Source organism: Crinia signifera, chromosome 1 (assembly GCF_055691185.1).
Source record: "Crinia signifera chromosome 1, ASM5569118v1, whole genome shotgun sequence".
In the NCBI taxonomy this organism is placed as follows: domain Eukaryota; kingdom Metazoa; phylum Chordata; class Amphibia; order Anura; family Myobatrachidae; genus Crinia; species Crinia signifera.
Window position 1 is genome coordinate 407,326,632 of NC_139217.1, and position 17,910 is coordinate 407,344,541.

The window sequence follows — 17,910 nt, forward strand, 5'->3', positions numbered from 1 at the left end:
GAATGGGGCATATTCGGCCCTGTTCCAATGTTTGGGGGTCTGCACATGTGCAAGCACACACTTCCCGGGCCGTTAAATGTGGAGGGAGCGGGCCAGGAGCAGACAGTGGTGCAAATGGGGCTCACGCATTGGAACGCCCAGCATTTTATGGGCGTCCCCATGAAAACGCTGTGCATTCCCATAGACTCGCGGGCGGGCCGATGTCTGAGGGGGGCGTGTACTGTCCTCCTTTAGGCAACGCAAATAAAAGTCAGTTTTCCCTGATTTCTATTTGCGAAGGCAAGATAAATCATTCAATGGTCACTGGCCATGCCCCTTGCATGCCATCCTCTCACTTGCCTCCTGCAGCAGAGGCATGTGAGGGGATTTGTTTTCTTTACACATCCCCTCGCATGTTAATGCGGGGAATCGGCAGCGGCGGGAGGGTGGTCATTCAGGCAGGCGGCGCATCAGGCTCTTGGTAAGCTGTGATGTTCGCAATTTACTGTGCCAACCTGAATCGGGCCCTTTGTCCCCAAATTAAATTGGGCCCTTGAATCGGGCCCTTTGTTCTGGTGTTTCAAATTATTAACTCTGTTACATACAGCAGTGGTTCCTAATATGTATGCGGTGGCACTCTGTGGTGCCCTTGCAGAGGTGTCGTGGGTGGTGGTCCAGGAGAACTCAAATTATTTATGGTCAATGTAATAGTAAAAACCAGTGCTAGTGGTTGTCAATCATAAAACATTTTGACAAACAGTAGCTAATCCTGTAGCCACGCTCATTGTGGCTGCGACTAGTTGTAGGTGTGTCACGGTACATGCGTACACCAGCATGCACATGCGTCTTTGACACACCCACAGCCATGTGGCTTACTTTAGCTGGAGCCCAGGACAGGGTGCAACTAGACGTGCCTGCTTCACGACCACAATGAACATGGATACATCTGTAAATTAACTGAAGGATGACATACAAGCACAATTTATTTAATGCAATTTATTCGTAACAAACTTTTGGCCTATGGGTGCTGTGAAGACAATTGTGATACTCTTGCCGTTTTTCAAAAAAGTTTGGTACCCACGGATATAAAGAGATATCAGACAGAGGGCCAGGTGTACTAAGCTTGAAAAATAATTAAAAAAAGAAAGTGATAAACCACCAGCCAATCAGCTATTAACTGCCATGCCAGTGTTTAAAAATTAGTTAGGAGCTGATTGGATGATCATTTATCACTCACTATTTTATCACTTTTTAAGGCTTAGTAGATCTAGCCCAATGAAACATAACCAAACATGGAGATAGTCTTTCAAAAATTTATGGACAAGGTTAACAGATTATGTCAAACGGCTTCCTTACATCTTCCACAAAGTAGTTTGAACAATGTGTTTAACACCTACACTAGCATTTATAGTATTTTTTACAGTGACAGATGACATCAGTATTTGGTATGTACTTTTTAAGGAAGCCGCCAACACAGGGCATAAGGGATGAAAGGGCATAAGGGATGAAATTTAATAGGATGAGAGAATCAGAAAGTAAGAGATTTGGTAAGAAATCTCCAGTTTTATTAAAGCAGCAATCATTTACACTGCAAAATCAAACTGGTTTCTCTGTAAAGTGTTGCGGAATATGTGTGCACTATATAAATAACTGGTAATAAATAAATGACCTAGAATTTTATAATAACACCAGTGCAATAACGTAGTAACTAGCAAGGTAAGTGACTCGCCTCATTGAGCAGAGCAATGGGTTAACATAATCTGCAACATTAATATAGATTTTAAGCTTGCGAGCAGGGCCCTCCTATCTCTGTTTGTTTGCGACTACCCAGTTTGTTTTATCAGTGGTTCCTATTATAAAGCACAACTGAATATACTACGCTATAAATGAAACTATAAATAAACAAACATTAGTAATGTCCGAACTATTTCTAAATCAGCCTAGTGATCAAAAAGGTAAAACTTCTACTGCATACAAGTGTATGGGTCATTGTGTCAACCAACCAAAAGTCTACATGCATTGGGTTGACCACACAAGGCATGGCTTAGGTCGACATGCCGAAGTCAAAATGTCAACAGGTTTTTCACTTTTTTTGTCTGAATGTCGACATGGACACAGTATTGGTGCCCCACATGGCTCGCTACACTAGGCATGCTGTTCTATTCTCCCTCCACACCCTAGTGCATGGTAGGGCATGAAACACCACCTATCGGCTCAAGAAGAAAAGAAAAAAAGTTTAAAACCCATGTCAACCTTTTGACTGTCAACCTAGCCATTGTTGACCTAAACCTAGAGCCTGTCTACTATATTCTTGAGAGGGTGCTAAATAAATAAGAAATAGCTTCTGATTGGTTGCCCATAGCAACATCACATGTGAAGTAGAATACACATCTTGTAAAGGCTTTTTAGAAGCTGCATAATCATGATCCATATTGGCTTCCAAACTCCTGAGACTTGTAGTTCCTCAGAAGCTACAGAAATATGGTCCATCTCTGCTTCCAAACTGCTGAGACTTGTAGTTCATAAGATGCTGCAGAATCACCGTCCATCTCTGCTTCCAAATTGCTGGGACTTGTAGTTTCTCAGAAATCGCACAGTGACCTACTATCCGAGACTCCAATTTGCTAAAAGTTGGAATCATGCACGGTGTACAGTATCTGTTTCCAAACTGCACAGCCCCACAGTCTGCAGGTAGGGTGCTAATTATACACAAGCAGAAATTACTCGACGTCTCGGTGGTTTTAAGCATTTACAGCACCCGCGGGCTGTGACAACGCTTCCGGGAGCAGCCAGCCAAGCAGAGCAACCCAGTCACAGAACAGCGGGCACAGGGCGGAAGCCGCTATCACGTACACACACAGGGGACCGCTACTGCTGCTCTCCAGGAGTAGTCTACTACTCTAGTACATTCGCATCTATAACATCACACAGTATAGCATGTCTTTAAGGCTGCACGTATGAAAACCCCGCCCCCCGCACGGATCCCTCCCGCCTATCGTAGTCCCCGCCCTGCACTCCTCCCGCTCCACCGCAGGCCCCGCCCTGTATGCATTCCGCTCACTTGCCGCCGCTGGTAGGCCCCGCCCCGCGATCTGTGTGCAGCTGCCGCCGCTGGGGGAGGGGGCGGAGCCGGCTGCTGCGTACGCTCCTACGGCTGGGACTGCTCGAACTGCAGCGCTCTCGTGACGTCACGCCCGGGGTTTCCAACCATCGTGAGTTTCGGAGGAGCTCGGCGGCGGCGTCATGGCGGCTGCCAGGAGATAGGGGGGAAGGGGTACACCCGCCGGGTCACAGCAGCGTCACCCATATCTCGGGTGTTTTATCCTGTAATAGAATAAAGTGTGTTACGGCGGAGGCTGGAGGCGGCCTGTCCCTGCCCGGGTGTACACAAAGACGCGGCGCCGACTTCTTACGCTGGGACTGTTGAAGGGAGAGCCGGAAGGAGGCCCCGGCCCGGCCACACAGCACGTAGCGGCCTGTGTCCGGCTGCGGTCGTTGACGGGAGGCGCCAGAGGGCCTCACGCAGGACAGGTGAGGATTGGGGGGCACGATGGGCCCGGTGCCGGGAGAGGAGCGGCCTGGGGAGGGGGCTGAGGCGCTGTAGGCCCGGGGTTTTTTCTACTGCCTGATTGGTGTCTCCCAGGACATAGGAATGCAGCGGGCGGACCGTGTGGTGGGGCTGGGCCGTGAGCCGGGGGCTGGCAATAGTGAGAGTTCCCGGAGCATCGGCTCCTGTGCTGGATTATCTCCCGTCATATCCCGGCCAGTTATTGCCCGCAGTGTGACTAATTACCCGCGGCGCTCCACACGGTGCCTGTTATGTATGGGCCAGGTCCCCACACGTGTCCCGCCTTACAGCCCTGTGCCGGGGACATGCTGCTTTTCAGTGTCACTCAGTGGGTGCCCGCCGGTGCTTCCGTTCAATGTCACTGTGGGTGCTGCCAGCGCTTTTGTTCAGTGTAGGTGTCTGTCGTGTAGTGTCACTCTGTGGGTGCCCGCGGGGGCTGTGTCGTGCATTGTCACTCTGTGGGTGCCCGCGGGGGCTGTGTCGTGCATTGTCACTCTGTGGGTGCCTGCGGGGGCTGTGTCGTGCATTGTCACTCTGTGGGTGCCCGCGGGGGCTGTGTCGTGCATTGTCACTCTGTGGGTGCCCGCGGGGGCTGTGTCGTGCATTGTCACTCTGTGGGTGCCCGCGGGGGCTGTGTCGTGCATTGTCACTCTGTGGGTGCCCGCGGGGGCTGTGTCGTGCATTGTCACTCTGTGGGTGCCCGCGGGGGCTGTGTCGTGCATTGTCACTCTTTGGGTGCCCGCGGGGGCTGTGTCGTGCATTGTCACTCTGTTGGTGCCCGCGGGGGCTGTGTCGTGCATTGTCACTCTGTGGGTGCCCGCGGGGGCTGTGTCGTGCATTGTCACTCTGTGGGTGCCCGCGGGGGCTGTGTCGTGCATTGTCACTCTGTGGGTGCCCGCTGGGGCTGTGTCGTGCATTGTCACTCTGTGGGTGCCCGCTGGGGCTGTGTCGTGCATTGTCACTCTGTGGGTGCCCGCCGGGGCTGTGTTGTGCATTGTCACTCTGTGGGTGCCCGCCGGGGCTGTGTTGTGCATTGTCACTCTGTGGGGTGCCCGCCGGGGCTGTGTTGTGCATTATAACTCTGCGGGTGCCTGCTGGGGCTGTGTCGTGCTTTATAACTCTGCGGGTGCCCGCTGGAGCTGTGACGTGCATTATAACTCTGCGGGTGCCCGCTGGCGCTGTGTAGTGTCACTCTTTAAGTGCCCGAGCGGGCTGTCATTTAGTCTCACTCTATGGGTGCCAATCGGGGTTGTGTCGTGTAGTCTCACTCTGTGGGTGCCCGTCACGGTTGTGTGATGTTAGTCTCACTCTGCGGGTGCCCACCGGGGCTGTGTCGTGCATTGTCACTCTGCGGGTGCCTGCCAGGGCTGTTGTGCATTGTCGCTCTGTGAGTCCCTGCCGATGCTGTATCATGTTGCTCTGCGTGTGCCCGCCAGGGCTGTGTCCTGTAGTGTCTCTCTGTGGGGGCTGTGTTGTGTAGAATCACTCTGTGTGGGTGTCTTCTGGGGCTGTGCCGTGTCACTCTGTGGGTGCCCTCCTGGCCTGCCGTGTAGTGTCACTGTGGGTGCTTGCCGGGCCTGTGTCATGTAGTGTCGCTCTGTGGCTGCTTCAGTGTCACACTGTGGGGGTTCCGCCAGGGCTGCTCTTCAGCGTCACTCTGTGGGTTGTATCTATGCCATGTTCCGGCAATTTAGGTTTTTCTTACCAAGCATAATGTCTCAGCTCATATGGCTACATTCCATCCTTTTTGAAAACATAAAATAATTCCAAAAGTGTCTACGAGTACACAATTTGCAGTGCCCAGTTTATAAAATTCCTGAAATAGTATGATAGCGGTGTACACCGTTGCTGACGCTCAGGTTGCTATATGGCGCTGTACGTTCTTGCTTACAAGTAGATGTACAGGTTAGACAATGGCAGGTATATGATGTGCGGTTCCTCCAGTCCACAAGCTCTACATCTCTTTCGATGTGTTCTGAATATTTTTTCCAAAGCACTATTTTTTTTTTGTTCTTGCTGTACAATACTGTAATCAGCCTATACCCATTTCCATCTTTCATTTGTTTATTGCATTGCTTATTGTGATGAAGGGATCAGGGTAGAGGCGTTTCATGTATCTTCTGCAGCACGTGGATCTCAGTCCTGTGTCTCAGAGGGTCCTCTGTTGGCTGTTCTTCTGAACTGTCACAGATGTGCTGTACCCATATGTTGAAGTCTGCTACAGCCCTGCCTCTGCATACTATATATTGCTGCAGTTTTGCTATTGATTGCTTGTTTAAGCACCATAATGTAAAGATTATTCTGTTATTTTATTTGACGTTATACTATTTTGGTTGAAAGCTTTCGTATAATATATAGAGTTCTTTTTCAATACTAACCAAATATTCTGCATGCATTTTATACGAAGATTATTGTTATCTATTGGTACAGAGCTAGATTACCTCGCTTATACGTTTTCATCGCCTGAATAAATTAAATGTTGCTGTTATGGTTCAAAAATGTTTGTTTTTCTTTAATTAGACCTGAAAGTGAGTGTTCTGGTCTTTGATGTGTTTCTTTTTAAGAAACATCCAGTTGGTTGTTGCTTAACAAACTTTGCTCATCAAAGTGTGAAAGTCAGGTGCAAGACTGGGTCTGTGCAGGAAGTAGTCATTCTAGTACAAACTACAAATAAACACTTGCAGACAAAGGAAACATACATAAACACTCATTAAAATATTTTGGATACAGATGTTACATCATTGCATAGAAGTGTTTTTATTTCACAATCAGCTACTTAAGTTGTCCTGGTTTGTTACCATACACCAAATGTAAATTGTGTATACTCTAATGTGGGGTACACACCAGGACGACCCGCGCACGATGAGCGGTTTGTCAGTGTTTTCTTCCGACCCGCTCACGATGGCGGCCTGTACCCGGGAGTATGGTCGTTTCCAGATCCTACCTGCTGCAGGTAGGATCTGAATAACGACCGACCAACCCGCGGGACAGCGCAATGTTTTGTTGTACAATCTACAATGCTTTAGTGGAATAAAAATGAGGGACCTCATTTGTCTGCTTACTTGTGTCATCACTGGTATACACGGGAAACATGCAATGGGTCATAAAGGGTTAAAGCATAATTTATAAAGTAAGAAAAAATTATGTTTATCGGTGTCTTAATAATGTAACTCTTTTCTTTCTTTCTCATTTTAGGTTCATTTAGAAGCACGTCACTTTTCCTACAGTGTTTATTTTTTTATTTTTAAATGGACAAAGAACATGGTGTTTGAGTATTAACAGCCAGCTCATATTTTGGAAATTGCACATATTTGTTTTAAATCTGTGAATATTTGACAATGAATGGGCACAGTGATGAGGAAAGCAATAGTAGCGGAAATTCAAGGTAAGATTTTTTTTTTCCTTCCTTGGCTTGTATCTGGATTGTTGCCCTTGGCAATGCATTACTCCTCCAAAGTATCTACCTGCTTTACTGTATAGTACTGTAAACTCTGTTCCTTGCTTGGTATTTGTGTAACAGGGCTGATGTTAAGGGAATGCATGTGCGTAAACTGTTGCACTGCAACTGATAAGCTATAATATAGGGGTTGATTGTTCACTCTTATAAACATACCTTTTGTTTAAATGCCTGTTGACCGTCTTACAAACTTTTTTCCCCCTCCTAACTGGAGCACTTTTGTAGCAACTTGTAAATGATCATGCTGTTTGCCTGGTCAAGTAAAGAATTTGGTTTGTTCTGGGGTTAATGTTTATTGAACTGAATACTTGCACACCTTGGAGGCTGTTTTTGACCGTAGTCTTCCTGAGGATAATTATTGATAAAGCCAATGATCTCCCTATCTTTGAAAGTAACAACTAGTTTCAAAGTTTTTTAAAATTTAATGATGTCATTTTTTTGCTAGTGTGTTCTATTTCATTGTTATCATTACCAGTCCATTTCCAGAGGTTACGCAATACCTAGATGTCAGGTATAGGGAATTTTGCATTCTGAGGACACATCCCTATACTTGATACAGTAAACCAGTGCATCCTTTTGGAGCTTTCTAAAAGGCTTCAGTAAAAGCAATCCTGGAGTTAATTTTACCCCTCCATAGCAGAAAGCATCTAGTTTTGAGCATATGTTCAACTAACAAGCTTTTATTATTAATATTTCGTGTAAGTATAGGTGGGACAATGAGCTCAGCTGATTCACTGCTGGACTCTTCTGATGTAGTCTAGCATTACATATACTGTATGTTGCAGCAAAATATGGAAAGAACTTTGTAGTTTAGGTTTTCACCAGCAACATTTTGTGTAAGGTGATAAACATCACCTCCAGTAATAGAATTGCACATACTCCAGGGTTGTGATTCTGAACAACTGTATCAATCGATTGTTTATGGTACCCATACACTAGTAAGATTTATCTTCAGATCTGCCTGGTTGGAACAAATAGCACAAGCAGCAGATTTTCAATAGATTGCTTACAGAGCACGATAATCATTTCTTAGGATAATCTATTATAGCAGTGGACTAGTGTTTTGAATTTTTTTTTTTATTATTTTAATAAAAAAATACTTTTAAATTATGTTTACAGCCGATCGGATGATGAATCTGGTTCAGGGTCAGGGTCTAGCTCTGGGAGCAGTAGTGATGGAAGCAGCAGTCGATCTGGCAGCAGTGACTCCGATAGTGGCTCAGAATCTGGGAGCCAATCTGATTCGGAGTCTGACACCTCAAAAGAAAAGAAAACTGTTCAAGCAAAGTCACCCAAACTGGATGGAGCTGAGGTAATGTGCAAGTTGGAAATAGAGACGGGATTGGGAGATAACACAGCACTATTCATGAATTCTCAAGGGAATTGCTTACAAAGCATGATATGGGTGTTTATGTAACTGCTTGTAATGTTTGTTTGGTGCTTTATATACTTTTTATGAAATATATAATGTTTCATATTTTATTGTACTGGGCTAATAGATTGGTGATTAATATGCTTTTTGCTTTCTTTACAGTTCTGGAAGTCCAATCCCAGTATTCTTGCCGTACAGAGATCTGCTATGTTGAGAAAGCAACAACAGCTACAGCAGCAGCTACAGCAAAAATTACCGGCATCTTCAAACAGCAATTCCACAGAGGCACGTCAAGTAATGTGCACCTTTACCACTCCTACATACACATTCTACAAGGATCAGATCTAACAACTGTCCCCACCCCCTTTTTTGTTTTATTTTTTTCCATTGTTGTAACTTCAAACAGCCACCTTTTTGTATGTCTTCTAATTACCATACCACCTAAAAAAAAAGGTTTAGGCTTCTTTAGATTATGCAATGAGATATCCAAAAAGTGTTTCTATCATTACAAATATGATATTCTGTCGCATCTGTCTGCCATGGGGAACATTGCACTTTCCCCTGGTGGCTGTGAACCTTATGTCACAAGTTCTCCCCTTTCTAGCACCTGATAGACAGAGCCCATTCAGGACACAGGACTGTTGATCATACACTGATATCATTGAAGAAATAAGGAAGATTTGTATAGAGTGGTTCCCAAACTACACCACGTGCCACAGAGTATCAGAAGTTTTTCACAGTACCTAAATTTTATCGTAAAAAAATATTAGGTTAATTAATTGTATTTAGATGTCATCCTTAGGATCAGTTATCGGATAGTGACCAGGAATTTGTCCACTATTTGCCTTTTACAGTGGCCAAAAATATCTTGAATTGGTCCTGAACCACCAATCCAAGACACCCCTTCAAGTCCCCCCCAAGGCACCCCAGGGTCCCACAGCTCACAATTTGGGAACCACTGAGCCAAGATGTTTCTCATTTACCAGTTATTAGTACACTGAGGAAATTGCCTTAAATACATATTTGTTTTTTCCTTCATCTTTATATCATTTGTGACCCATGTAAGGAGTGTCAATATTTTCTAACATCTGAAATGTAAGTAGACCCTCCTACCATAATTTATGGGGAAACATATTGGCATTTTAAGGCAAGATCCCCAGTCTAGCTATTACGAATAGTCCTGATTATAGCCAGAGTCATGAGTGGGCGCGTTACTATGCAACTCCATACACCAGCTAAAGATAAGAAAAGGAAAGCTGATACTCCAGTGACTGCTTAGAGCAATAAGTTCAAATGTATCTTCATTTAATATCTGTCTTTAAAGCCAGAGCTATAGCTGGTTATGTATATCCGGCAGCACCTGTCTTTAATCTTCGCTCTACTTAAGGGCAGGTGCTGCTTGATATACATAAGCCACTATAATTCTGTTTTCAAATGGTATAGTATGAAGTCAGCATGAGCATCCATGAAGTATAGGCCATAGTATATCTGCCTGCCACTCACCTTCTGTACGCCATGGGGTGAAATGTAATAGGATGAGAGATTCAGAAAGTGAGAGGTTTGGTATGAAATCTCTAGTTTTTTAAAGCGGCAATCAAACTGGTTTTGCAGTGTGTAAATGATTGCCGCTTTAACATTAAAAAAACCTGGAGATTTCTTACCTAGGGCCAGATGCACTAAGCTTCAAGAGTGATAAACAACCAATCAGCTCCTACCTGACATTTCTCAAACACAGTCTGTGACATGGCAGGTAGGAGCTGATTGGCTGGCTGTTTATCATTCTCCATTTTATCACTTTTGAAGCTTAGTGCATCTGGTCCTAATTCTCTCACTTTCTGAATATCTCATTCTATTACATTTCACCCCATTTTTCCTTGTATTAGACCTTCCAGACTCTGCTGTTTCTGTCTGATCAGTTTTTTTATACTCTTATTGATCTATTAGGCATTCCTTCAGCAACCGTACACTGTAGAGAAATGCATATGGGAATGTTTTGTTGCGTAATGCAACCCAAATCTTGAGTCCAGCACATTCATTAACCATCTTGTACATGTTTGTAGGACTCCTCCAGCAGCAATGACTCTGATGAGGATACTTCAAGTGCGAATAAAAAGAAGAAACACAAAGAGTGAGTTATGTTATATATAACACTTGTAAATGTGCTCGTTCCTTGTCTAATGCTTCTTGGTGCTGGTGTTATTTTCATTGCATTCCAAAAAAAAATCTCTGTTCACTGGCAATTTCTTGGTCATCCTCTTCTGTTCAGCATCTAAAATGGGTGTTTTCATAATCCTGCACATCCTCATGTAGAGCAAGAATCCCAGTGTGCTGTTCTTTCCTTGTAATGACTTCTTTCGCAACTGGTCTGGGCTTCCCCGCTAACGCTGGCAGTCTTAATGTGTTGCCTGAAACCTCTTGTTGGTTTCTGTTTCTCACTATGCAGTATTAATCTGTTGTCTGTAGGCTTTGTACTAGTTCTGGGATTTCGGCTGTGCTGTCCTAGTCCTTTTTCTGCTAGTTCTATCCTCTTATTTTGCCCGTAGCAGCTATTTGCTGTGTGTGTGTGTCTCTTGTTATGCTGCTTGGTATATAGTCATGTTGTGCAATCATTGATAGTATGTACATTGTAATATTTGGAATATAGATTTATTTTTTCATCTAAAATTAGTTTCATGTGTTTTCTCCTTGGTTGTATGGAATATAGATCCTTTTCTATGTGGGCATATTGTTATTTGGTGTTTTGAATGACCGAATAAATCCTTGTAAAGTGCGCGTCTCTTTATTGGAGCTACAGGTCCCTATTTTAGTTTGTGTGTGAGGCAAGCATGCATGTTGTAACTTTTCCCCGTTTCCGCCCTCTCAATATGTCCAGTGAAGATTGGCAGATGACCGGCTCAGGTTCTGGTGCTAACTCTACATCGACCAGTTCCAGTTCAGATTCCGACACAGGGGGGGATAGACAGAAAAGCAGCAGTAGGGACAGCGAATCTGATTATGAACCGAGCCATAAAGTAAAAAACAAGAAATCTCAAAACAGGTAAGGGCTAGACTTATGTTGGTTTTCATTTTTTGTCTTTCTTCTCAAGTAGCTTATTCCAGAACTATAGGGCAGATATTTATCTGAACTCTAGACTTGTTATGTATATTTTACGCATTCATCTTATATTGCATTATCCACTTTCTCTTGAATGAAAATACATCAGCACATGAAAGGGTCAGACATGTTCCTTCTCTTTGGCTTAAACACATGTTCACATTAAGCTTTATTTGTGTAGATGTTTTTTGGTTTTGTATTATATTTGAGTAGGCACTGGTATTGATGATGAAACTTAATGTATGGTACTTACAAAATGCAGTTAATGAAAAACTGAAAACATTTTACTTTATTTTTTGTACTTTCAGGCTTAATTTTTTTATTTTTCTTGTATTACAGAGCAATATGTGTTATTGATTGGTGATAATAAACATGAATGTGCGGCTGATTCGCAAAATGCTATATAGAGTGAAAGCTAGTTAGGCACAATAAAATATTGGGTGAGAAAATATATAGGGGGATATTTAATATAGGGTCAGGACTGTCTGGCTGGCTCGACAGCCGTGACCCTGTCTTGTTCTCGGCCGGCTCAACACTGATTTGGCAGGCGGGATTCAATGTCCCGCCTGTCGCGCACTGAGAAGGTGGCATGGCCGCGAGAAGCCGACAGAAATTTTAGAGCTGTGGCCTGGAGCTTGCTGATTCCTGGCCGTTCTCGGCAGAACGTGCCCGACTTTACAAGCAGTCGGGCACATTCTGCCGAGAACGACCAGGAATCAGCAAGCTCCAGGCCACAGCTCTAAAATTTCTGTCGGCTTCTCGCGTCCATGCCACCTTCTCGGCGCTCGACAGTTCTGCCAAGATCCCTGTCGGGTAAGACCGCATTGAATAGGGCCCCGCTGCTATTTTCTTTTTCTGCGTGAAAGGGTCAATCCGCATCTTAAACTCCGGGTCTCCGACCCTGCAAATGACCAGGGTCGGAGACCCGGAGTTTATGATCCGGGTTGACCATTTCATACAGTGAAATTGAGAAAATCACCAGATCTAAATTTAGACTGGGAGATTTGTTCTCCTGTGTGAAGGGAGGGGGGGTCTGACCGCACACAGCCTAATAACCCGGCGTTTGAAGTTCCAGGTTATTCGGCCGAGGCTGTCTTAAAGAGGTAACACAGTGACAGTAACTGTTGTAGTCTGCTGAGCATTTCTTTTTACCAGTGGATTGCTTACATAACTCCTGTGTATACAGAAATTTCTCTGTGTGTTTTGTATGTGTATGTGGTTTATGGTACAATGTCTAGTTTGACAGTCACTAGGTCAACCACTAATGGTTGATTGTGACTAGGTCAACACTGCCAATAGGTTGACACAAGCTTATGTTGACATATGCAAGGTCGACCCTCAAAAAGCCGACATGAGTTTTTCATGAATTTGTGTTTTCTATGTAATCATACGCCGACATAGACACCGTATAAGTGTACCACTTAGCTCATCATGCTTTGGGCACGGTGCCTTGCTGCTCTCGGCACACTATTCTATTCCCACTCTGTGCCCACTATGATAGTAAAGTATAAAAACCTCCTTTAAAAAAATAAATAAAACCCATGAGAAACTCTGGTCAACCTAAGGTACGTCAACACTTTTTAGGTGTTGTCCTATTTAGGTGTCGTCCCAGTCACTGTGGACCATTAGTGGTTGACCTAGGCATTGTCTACCCACTGACTGCATTGTGTGTATTTATATATACATATGTGTATTTCGGACGTGTCCAAGCTACTGCCCTCCAGTTGTTGTGAAACTACAAGTACCATCATGCCTTGCCACAGTTTTGCTATTAGGAAATACTAAAACTATGGCAAGGCATGCTGGGATGTGTAGTTTCTCAAAAGCTGGAAGACCACAGTTTGGACATGCCTGGTGTGTGTGTGTGTGTGTGTGTAAAAAAAAAAAAAAAAAAAAAAAATATATATATATAATATTTCTGTGTGTATTTTTTATATATATGTTGCACAGCATAGAAATGAACTACAGTAATATAGAATTGGATGTAAAGTACAAGGACCTATTGTAATATGTAATGTCAAAAACAATTAAGGCCGCTCTGATCCAAATTTAGTATACGTCAGCCCTTTTTTGTTAAAAATCTTAACTTTTATTATAACTTCATGAGATAAAGGAAATTGCTATCACACTGTCTGATGCATAACTCCCAACAAAGCTGTATTAGTAAATAGGAACAGTCTATAACCTATTGTCTTATTGGAATTTGAGCTTACTGCAATGCATTAGGAGAACTCACCAAGCCTCCATTCCATGTCCCAAATGTGGCCATCTGTAGCCGTATAGTAATGGCAGATGTCCTCCAAGTTGTAAATTGCTAGGTCCCAGTGCATTGCTTTGCGGATAGGCAAACTCTGCCAATACACTGGGATAAAGGAAATGTACTTTACAACCAGAGGCGTAGCAATGGCAGAGCACGTGCTCCAGGCGCCGTAATGTCACCAGGCGCCGGCGCTGTGCACTCTGCCAACGGCTCCCCCGCTCCATTCTGTGTGAAAGAAACCGGCGAGTGCTCTCACTGCGCATGCGCCGGTTACTCCAGTACAGGCCACCCGCTACTATGTAAAAGGGGGGGTGTGTGCGCGCATGTATGGTCAGTGTTCCCCCCCCCCCCCCCTTTTTTTTTTTCTTTTCAAATGTTACATGCCACCACATGTTAGCCACGCCCCCAATTCATTACAGGAGTTGGGGGGGGGGGGGGGGCAAAACATGCCCTTGCTCTGGGCACTATGGCACCTAGCTACACCGCTGCTTACAATTGACAACTTGGGGAACCCTTGACGATACTATACTGGTATACCCATACAGATGGCTGCATTTGGGGTGTCAGCTGGAGCGATTCCTGAAAGCTCAATCTCTTAAGGTCCATACACACTGGGCGATTTTTGCCCAGCGTGTATGGACAGCGATTATAGTTTTCATCGCTGGGGGGAAAGCCGCTCAGTGTATACACACCAAGCTGCTTTCCCCCTGCCCGGTGCCGACAGCATGTGCGGACGGCTTTGCAGAGCGATGCAAAGCCATCCTCAAAGCCACTCATCGGCTGGTAATACCAGCCGATGACCGGCTTTCCCGGCGATGATTCAGGAGCGTGCTGCAGCGCTCATCGCCGGGCCATACACACTGGGTGGCTTTTTAGAGTATTTAGAGTACAAATTCTTCCTCTTTGGTGTAAATGAAGTTTTGAGTGTTATATTAATAATGGAATGGCTAACTACTGTACATCATCTGATAATATTTATTATCACTTTGGTTAACTACTTTTGGCTACTAGTTCCCAATACAGATCACCATGTTAAAGACCAAATATATAGTCTTATATTATTCAGCATAAAGTTTATTGGGACCATTTTGGCATTGTGTGTTTACTGGATGGATTTGTCTTGTTCACTAAGTTAGTTGTTTGTTTCAGGTCCAAAGTTAAAAATGGAAAAAAAATTGTTGCCCAGCAGAAAAGAGGCACTGATTCCTCGGATGACGATGATGACTTCGACAAGCGAGCATCTAGGCGGCAGGCTACTGTAAATGTCAGCTATAAGGAAGATGAGGAAATGAAAACGGACTCTGATGACTTATTGGAAGTTTGCGGGGAAGATGTCCCGCAGCCAGATGAAGACGAGTTTGAGACGATTGAAAGAGTAATGGATTCCAGATTTGGGCGCAAAGGAGGTATTGTTTGTTAACAAAAATGTGATTGTGTCTCTCAGTATGAACTCACTTTGAGGAATAACGTTGAATGTCTATTTGAGTTACTGGGATGCGATTCAGTATGGAACGGTGTTGCTCATTTGGCCCACTTACAGTAACATGAGTGCTTAGATCATTTAATGGCTGAACTGTTTTAGAAAGTTTGAATAATTTTAATTGCCAGAAGTGTTTGATTGCATTGGTACAGGTAGTCAATTGATTTTTCATTGTATAGAGGGAAATGGGATATAATGATGAGCACCCAGTCATGCACTATGCTCTGCAGCTGTTGGCCTATTATCTTCTGTTCCGCGTTGATGGTTTGATAATTTCCAGCTATTCAGCAGATAATAGTGCCAGTGGTATTATGCAGCACATTAGCACACACATGCTTTCCCTGCACCAAGGTGTACTCAATGCTTGGTGAATACAGTTGAATGGAGCATGTTAATAGGGATTATTGGGGCCAGGAAGTGATCATTGGATGAACCAGGTGCAGGCTGTCCAATTGTCTGGCATCCTTGGTTTGTGCAGTGACCATTCTGCTGTAGTTGGTATTGATTATGGGGTGAATACAGTCCATGTGCAAAAGTCCTAAGGGGATGATTTGCATTTCCTGGTGAGGGAACACATTAGATCAGGCATTCCCAACCACAGTCCTCAAGGCACACCAACAGTGCAGGTTTTAGTGATATCCAGGCTTCAGCACAGATGGTTTGATCAGAATCACTCAGATACTAATTAAGTCACCTGTGCTCAAGCCTGGATATCTACAAAACCTGCACTGTTGGTGTGCCTTGAGGACCGTGGTTGGGAATGCCTGCATTAGATGATCAAATATCACTGTAATGATATAGAACATGCTCTAAATGTTTACCTGTTGCTGTTTACCTTTGTTTCAGCAAACATTTTAGTTTTTACATTTTGAATTATTTATCCATGCTTCCTGCATCTTTGAGCTTGGGCTAAACGGAGTTAAATGAAGTTATGGTGTCTGATCTTCATGTAATCCAAAATGTTTTTTGAGTGAACATCTGCATGTGGAGCCCTGGCTCTTAACAGCATTTATGGAAACCATTTAATGATTGTGGATTTAAGGCCTAATATTCCTCTTCCCATAACTACAACTGCTGGCCATAGTTTGCGGGTCCCTCCCCACAATGTATTTGTAACATTTTGCAGAGTTGATTGCTAATAATATAGGCTCTTCACTACATAGTGAAGCGTTTGCATGGTAGGAGTAGCCCCCTGGCTGTGCAGCCTAGCCGCGTAGTCAGACGCAATGCCGTCATTTTTTTCTTTGGTCGCAGCGACTGCATGTGACATCACACAGCTGCCGCGTACCCCCTCCTGTTGTTCAGACTGTGTCCCCACAATGGTCTGTTGTCACCACCTCATCCTTGGACTGCAGTGCAATGCAATGCAACAGTTTAAGGGGCTTCGCGCGTGCACTGGTACATGCGCAGATTGACAAAAAATTTGTGATCACCGATTTTTGGTAAACTTAACCATGCTGAATTAGGCCCTTAGTTTTCAATACAGAGATGCCTTTCTTATTATGCAAATCTCATATTTGTTGATAAATTAGGAAAAAAAAGAGATTTGTGTGGTGCGCTATCAGCAGCAGCTGGCACAGGGTTTGTCAGACCCAAATATATATGGAAATAGAAAGGAAGGTGTGCCAGCGCTAGCTGTGATCAAATATACTAGTACACGGTTCTCAAAAAGTATACAATTTATTAATAACAATAAGCAAAATTATAATAAAAACAATTAATAATAATTAAAAACACTGTAATGAGTCGCTCTAGAACTATAAAAAGTCCATAGTGCACATTTAGAAGAGGTATCCCAGGGGATATTTTGAGATTATATTTCAAATGGCTGTTATGCTCATAGGATATTAAATTGGGTATAGCTGTATATTACCATTCCAATTAAGTCTGGTCCAGTGAATGCCAGAATCCGTGACTTTATGTCCTTAGGTTGTCCTATAATTTCAAGGACTCAGGATGTCCCAATAAACGAATGTCCTCTGTAGTGGTTGCTGGATAATTAGGGAGCAGGCTGTGTCCCATATATTCTTAGGTCCAGAACGATTTTTGGAGGTTCATCGATGGGAGAGTGGACTTGTCACTTGGTGGGTGGAAGGTATATCTGCTCCTGATGAAGCCGGAGATTCCGGGGAAACGCGTTGAGCCTTGAGTATATGCTGTCTCCACCTATACCTTCCACCCACCAAGTGACAAGTCCACTCTCCCATCGATGAACCTCCAAAAATCGTTCTGGACCTAAGAATATATGGGACACAGCCTGCTCCCTAATTATCCAGCAACCACTACAGAGGACATTCGTTTATTGGGACATCCTGAGTCCTTGAAATTATAGGACAACCTAAGGACATAAAGTCACGGATTCTGGCATTCACTGGACCAGACTTAATTGGAATGGTAATATACAGCTATACCCAATTTAATATCCTATGAGCATAACAGCCATTTGAAATATAATCTCAAAATATCCCCTGGGATACCTCTTCTAAATGTGCACTATGGACTTTTTATAGTTCTAGAGCGACTCATTACAGTGTTTTTAATTATTATTAATTGTTTTTATTATAATTTTGCTTATTGTTATTAATAAATTGTATACTTTTTGAGAACCGTGTACTAGTATATTTGATCACAGCCAGCGCTGGCACACCTTCCTTTCTATTCTCATATTTGTTGATGGTGTGGCTTCAATTTATTTACTAG

The 17,910-nt window shown here is 43.9% G+C and overlaps 1 protein-coding gene across 2 annotated transcripts in view; it reads left to right on the forward strand.

Moving 5' to 3' along the window:
• The first annotated feature begins 3,118 nt into the window (after positions 1-3,118).
• CHD1 (chromodomain helicase DNA binding protein 1) overlaps positions 3,119-17,910 on the forward strand; it is a 61,647-nt gene continuing 46,855 nt past the window's right edge. Inside the window, exons 1-7 of one of the 2 annotated variants that reach the window (XM_083151731.1) lie at positions 3,119-3,510; positions 6,743-6,932; positions 8,124-8,316; positions 8,539-8,661; positions 10,437-10,504; positions 11,249-11,413; positions 14,880-15,136. In XM_083151731.1, the coding sequence (XP_083007857.1) occupies positions 6,886-6,932; positions 8,124-8,316; positions 8,539-8,661; positions 10,437-10,504; positions 11,249-11,413; positions 14,880-15,136 (853 nt within the window). In that variant the 5' untranslated portion in view covers positions 3,119-3,510; positions 6,743-6,885. The remainder of the gene's footprint in view (positions 3,511-6,742; positions 6,933-8,123; positions 8,317-8,538; positions 8,662-10,436; positions 10,505-11,248; positions 11,414-14,879; positions 15,137-17,910) is intronic. The other variant, XM_083151732.1, reaches the window with a different exon arrangement.